Raw genomic sequence first — 6,153 nt, forward strand, 5'->3', positions numbered from 1 at the left:
GACTTCTGAAATATTTTGTATATAAAATATATAATATTTTGTGCTATAAAATATTAAAGATAGAAATTGTCTTTTCGAAATATTATTATTTCATATAATTTTTTTATATTTCAATAAAATAGTATTTATATAAGTTGATATGAAAATATAACTACTTGGAATACTATTTCAAAGAAAAATTTATTTGAAAAATTCTGTTTTGATGAAATGAAAATTTTTCTATCTATTTTAAAAATTTATTTTAAAAATTTATTTTCCTCAGCCCTTGAATGTCGATAGCAGATATAATCATTATAATACCTGTATTTGGCGGTCCACGAAGTTGCTCGCTTTTGTCTATATTCGATTGAAGAAAAACGATAAGGAGAAACCATAAATAACTAGCGGTTGATGAGATGAACTTATTCACGGGTGATTGCCAAAATTTTGATTTTTTAGAATTTGGAGCTACTAAAATCACTACTAATACCACGAAAAGCGTGAACATGCGTAATATTACGATTAGACACTTCATCCATGGTGTCATGATCTTCCATTCGTACCATCCTTCTATCCATTTGCTTGAAATTACCTGAAATTTAAATTTGATATCATATTGATTATTGATAAATTTGATGTTATCTTGATATTTGTTTATTCTAAATTTAACATTAATCGATAAATTTTATGTTACATTATCACATTTCTAAATATCTTTCATTATCTTGTGTTTTATAATAACTTTTTTTTTAATTTAATTCTTTTCTATTACATATTTTTATAATATTTAATTTTTTTGTATTAATTTCAATTTAACCATTTTATTAAATTATACACAATGTTAATATATTTTTGAGATATCTTTAAACTGTTTTAACAATTCTAAAAAAAGGTAAAATAAATATGAAAATATTAATTATATAAAAATATTGATTAATTATTTTAATAAATAATTTAAGTTTGCGGAGATAGACGAAATGGTGATAACAACAGATAAAGTTATCTTTATTTACTTGTTTCGCTTTACAAATTTCAATTGTTTATAATTTAATAAATAATTAATAAAAAGCTTTAATTAATCAATTTTTCAAAGGTGTTATATGAATATATTATTAATATGTCGAATGTATATAAATTTCAAGTATTATATGAAGAATTTAGAAGTGTAAATATTTTTGAAAATGACGTATAGTCTGATCAAAAAATTAGGATCATTAAAAATTTTCAATATTTTTCATTGAAATTTTTAGTATAGCATTTATTAATAATTTTTATTAACGACTAATCTAGTAGTTATTTATTATTATTAATAAATTATTAAGTATTATTTTTATTAATTATTAATACACAAATATTTATATATTAATAATTTATATTTTCTTTCTTCTCGCTTTGATTAGAATCTGTTCTTTATTTTTTAATGATTTTATCAAATATCCAAAATTTTTTTTTAAATCAGCTAATATGATGACTTATAATATACAAATTGTAAATGTATTTAAATGTATTTAATTTTTTGATCTGCGATTGTAGTTTCAAAAATCTTTTTATTATTTTTTAGTATTAAAAATATTTTTAAATTTTTAAATTGACAAATCAATTATATCAACATTAAATATAATATTGAAGTAGTTATTTAATTATTTGTAAATTGAAAATTTAAGCAATAAAGAAATTTTTTTATTAAATGAATTATATAAGTTATTTTCAAAGAATGTATCTTATAGTGATTTCTGAATCCTTCGTATAATCATTGAAACATTATAATTATTTTTGAATATTTTAAATTTCAAAAATAAATGAAATTGGAATTGACTCAGATTCATAAATATTATATCAAATTTGATTTCATTCTTAGTTAAGAAATATCTAATTAAATGTTCCACTCTATATAATAATTATTATATATCTACTATAAGATATATGATATATAATATATAATAATCTCTTTCTATAATAATAAATTCATTTTCTTTATAACCTGTTGTATATTGGGATGGGCTACAAAGGATCTCTGTTTGTTATGCAAAGCGAATAATAATCTTGGATACAGAAATTTGGACGAAAGAGCGAATCCAGTGGATTGTTTCAAAATTTCTTCTACCTCTTCCACGGTTCTTGCGCAACCGATCAAATCGGTTGCAAATTGCGAGACAGCCTGTAAACGAGATAATACGTTAAGATGGTTTTGATTGATTCAATGAAGATCTAAATGAAGAAAGACCTCAGAGAGACTTCTATATTCGTAATAAAATTCTCTGTCGAAATTGGCAGCATTTCGTAGTTCGTAAGACAAATTGAACGCTTCCAAAATTGGATCATCGACGGTTTGACAAATGAATGCTGGATTCGTGACGGCTTTATATATGAATATTCGCATTTTTTCAGTCGTGAGCAGATCGTATTTTTCTCTTTCGCTTCTGCGCTATCGAATGAAAATATCGTTGGTTAAATTGATTTTCATTGTATTCATATTCAATTCAATTAAGAATTAAGGATCGCAATAAGAAGCGGATAAATACATTTTTGACAATTTTTAACTTATTATGCATACTTAATATATCTAAACAAAAAATTTTGTATTATATAGCGTATGTGGATAAGACATTTTATCTATCTATATTTACATTAGGAGAAACTGTTTCAATGATTTTGACTTTGATATATAAATAATATCAAGGAGACTTTCTTAAATAATCTTCAAAAGATTTTAGTTTCGTTAATAAAAAGATTTCGTTAATAAAAATTAAAAAGTTATTAATCATTAAAAATCTTTTTTAATATTTTTCAAGCGAATATCTTAATAACAGTTGGCTAAGATAATTTAGATTATTCGTGAAACACTGTAATAACACATAATTGTGAATATGTTTCAATGTTTTGCAGCGTAATTTAATCATTTCTAATTGTAACCATTGATATTTATGATCTGGTTAATTGTAAGATTAATTAAGAAAAATGATATAAATATTCTCAATATCAACACAAACATTTTTTTTGTGTTTTTAACATATTAAAATTGGCTTTAGAAATTTACGCGGAAAACTTTAGATTTTTAATAATTAACAATTTTTAAAGCAAATAAGCGTATATAACTTATTTAAGGTTTTCTTTAGAGAATGTTTTTGACAATTTATATCTTATCTTCTCTTAATATAAATATTTATCGTATTTTTTTACATTTTAAGATTATAATTCATATATAGCAACAAGTTTAATAAATATTTATTTCTAATAACTTATTTCTATATATATAAATACTTATTTCTATTATACAAATGAAATAACATCTTATAATTTTTTAAAATAACAATGGATTAACGTCAAATTAAAATTAATTGCAATAAAACATTATATAGAATATTCTACAAATAATGATATTTGAGAACATAATTTTACATGAAAATAAGTAATAAATATAATAATAAAAATAATAATAAAAAATATAGAATAAAATTTTATGATTAAAATGATTCTTTTTATTTAAATTTTAAGTCTTTGTATAATGGAGATTGAATATATTCAATCAAAGAATAGTAATTTTCACTTTAGAACACTCTTTATAAACACATTTGAATTCAATGATTTCCAAATATCTTATAGAGGACGAGATTTTGAATAATTTTTTCTTATACATATACATATGTATAAGAGCTGTTTAGCCATAGTTTTTGAGATATTCATTTTCGAGATTTAATATTTTTTTTATTCTTACGAATAGAATTACTAAAATTTGGCAATTTTCCTGATATCTTATATAATGATCGTTCGGCTATATTTTTGAAAATATTTGCAAAAAAAGATTATTACTATTATTTATACAGCAGCTGATACTCAAAATGATATAATCTGATAAACTTATATTATCATTTACATTATTTATTACAATTATTTATTAAAAAGATTCTAAAAAGTTTAAACATTCCACAAATCTAATAATATTCACAATCTTTTTTTACAAATATTTCGAAAATTATAACCGAGCGATTTTTACAAGATATCAAATTTTAGTATTTTGTGCATAAAGATAAAAAAAATATTAAATAAATATAGATTCGAAAATTTTTTTTTCAAAATATAGATATTTGAACTATATAAAAATAGGAATATATTAAATAGGAATTAAATTAATCAATGGATTGACAGAAAAAGAATAATTATCTAATTTGCATGCTTTCTTGATTTAAATTTTTTGGATTTTTAGTTATGAGAGACATTTTAAAAATAGTTATATAAATAACAACAATATATATTGATAGCGTGAAAATATTTAAAAATCGGATTATCATAAATTAGGAATATATCAGAAATTGTTGAACATCTCGATATGACTCAAAAATGTCGATACGACACATATATTGTTTTAGAAGGAAATTATTTTCATAAAAATCATAATCAGATATATATATCTCGATCAATGTCTATATATCTCGAAAAGAAAAAATCTATGTCTATATAATATTTTTCCATCATTTCTTTAAAAACAATAAAATACCTAATCAAAGTTTAACCACCTTTTTCTTGAAACAATCTACATATAAAAAAAAATTATTCTATATTTCACTTTTATAACAAACAAATCTCACCTTCTGTAATATATTTCAAAATATATATAATTATTAAAACTGATATTGAAACATCATTGATATACACAATCAATCATAAGTCAAATATAAGATTTAATGAAATGAAATTATTATTCAGAACATCACATTTATTACAATATAATCTTTATCATGCTAGATAAAAGTTAATAAAAAAAGCCCATACTTGCACGTTTCGCAATTGCAACTAGGCGGATGAGGTTTTGGGAGCATATGTAGTCTATTCCGGAGGAAATTGATCATCTCGAACTGTCCATATTGCGCCGCTACTGTGAGTGGCGTTGTTTCATCCGGAAAATCAGCACTTTGGGTCACCCCTGCGTATTCCAATCCCGGAGACAATTGATTCAGTTTATTCAAAATAACCTGCGTGATCCTTATTTCGCCATCCCTGATAGCGTGTAAATGCGCATCGCCAGGATCGATGTAGGGATGAGTTAAAAGATACTCAACCATCGGTAGGTTTCTATCACGGACTGCGATATGAAGCGCGGTGACACCCTGAAAATTGGAATTTTTCGTTAATATATGTTGTTTTTATAATAAAAAAAAGGGATGATTTATAACATGTATATACATACAGTAAAAAATGAAAGTTTTTGTATATGATTTATCTGAGAAATAAATTCATCTAATTTAAATATTCTAATTTTATTGAAAATTTATGTACATGTAGAGAATAAACAATTTTATTGTTAACAAAAAAATTGTTTTGAGTTGATCAAATTAATATTTAAAGTTTTAATTATACAGGAAAATTTCAACGATTGAATATAAAAAATAAAAAATAAAGTTAGTTCGATTAGTGAGTTGTTATTCAAAGTACTAAATAAATATAATTAACTGTAATGCCGAACGGTAATTAATTCGACGAATGTCAATTTTAATTATGAATAAAAGTTAGTTATTACAGCTGTCGTTTTAACTTAATTTTATCGAAGACTTCGAATAAGTCAGAAGTTTTTATGTACGTGCGTAAATAATAAATAAAATTAATATTTTAATTGTAAATAATTTATAATTTTATTATATAAAAATCATTTTTAAAAATAATTTATTTCTTATTTTACAAATAATGAACAATAAATAATTTTTAGATTTTTCTTGTCCTGAAATTGTTATAATATTGATAGTCTTTTTTGATCAAAATTACAAGTTGATCAAATTTCTTATTTAAATAATGAATATAAATATAACAAAGAATAAAATTTTGATTAAAAATATATAAAAAAAAAATATATAAGAAGAAATAAGAAATATATAAAGAAAATATATAATTTTTTTATATAAATATTACAATTTTTTTATATAAATATTATTTAAATAATTTCAAAAATAATCTATTTTTTATATTTTATACAATATTACTTTGATATAAATAGATAGATCTTTATCGCTTTTGACAATTTTTAAGTGTGTTGTAAAATTAATATTTCGAACAATTTTTTTTTGCACATGATGTTGTTCAATTTTTATGTTGTTTAATTTTCGATATTTGCAAAAAAAGACTTTATTTAATAACATTATATATATATATATATATATTCAAAATATTCGAAAAACTGCAGTT

At 21.6% G+C, this 6,153-nt stretch overlaps 1 protein-coding gene across 1 annotated transcript in view; it reads right to left on the minus strand.

Moving 5' to 3' along the window:
* Positions 1 to 241: 241 nt before the first annotated feature.
* LOC102674322 (short transient receptor potential channel 4-like) overlaps positions 242 to 6,153 on the minus strand; it is an 18,720-nt gene continuing 12,808 nt past the window's right edge. The window contains exons 3-6 of the mRNA XM_031514484.1: positions 4,750 to 5,084; positions 2,204 to 2,399; positions 1,961 to 2,137; positions 242 to 571 (exon numbers count right to left, since the gene is read on the minus strand). Coding sequence (XP_031370344.1) covers positions 242 to 571; positions 1,961 to 2,137; positions 2,204 to 2,399; positions 4,750 to 5,084 — 1,038 coding nt within the window. The remainder of the gene's footprint in view (positions 572 to 1,960; positions 2,138 to 2,203; positions 2,400 to 4,749; positions 5,085 to 6,153) is intronic.

The sequence above is a fragment of the Apis dorsata genome, unplaced genomic scaffold, assembly GCF_000469605.1.
Source record: "Apis dorsata unplaced genomic scaffold, Apis dorsata 1.3 scaffold_1024, whole genome shotgun sequence".
Lineage (NCBI taxonomy): Eukaryota > Metazoa > Arthropoda > Insecta > Hymenoptera > Apidae > Apis > Apis dorsata.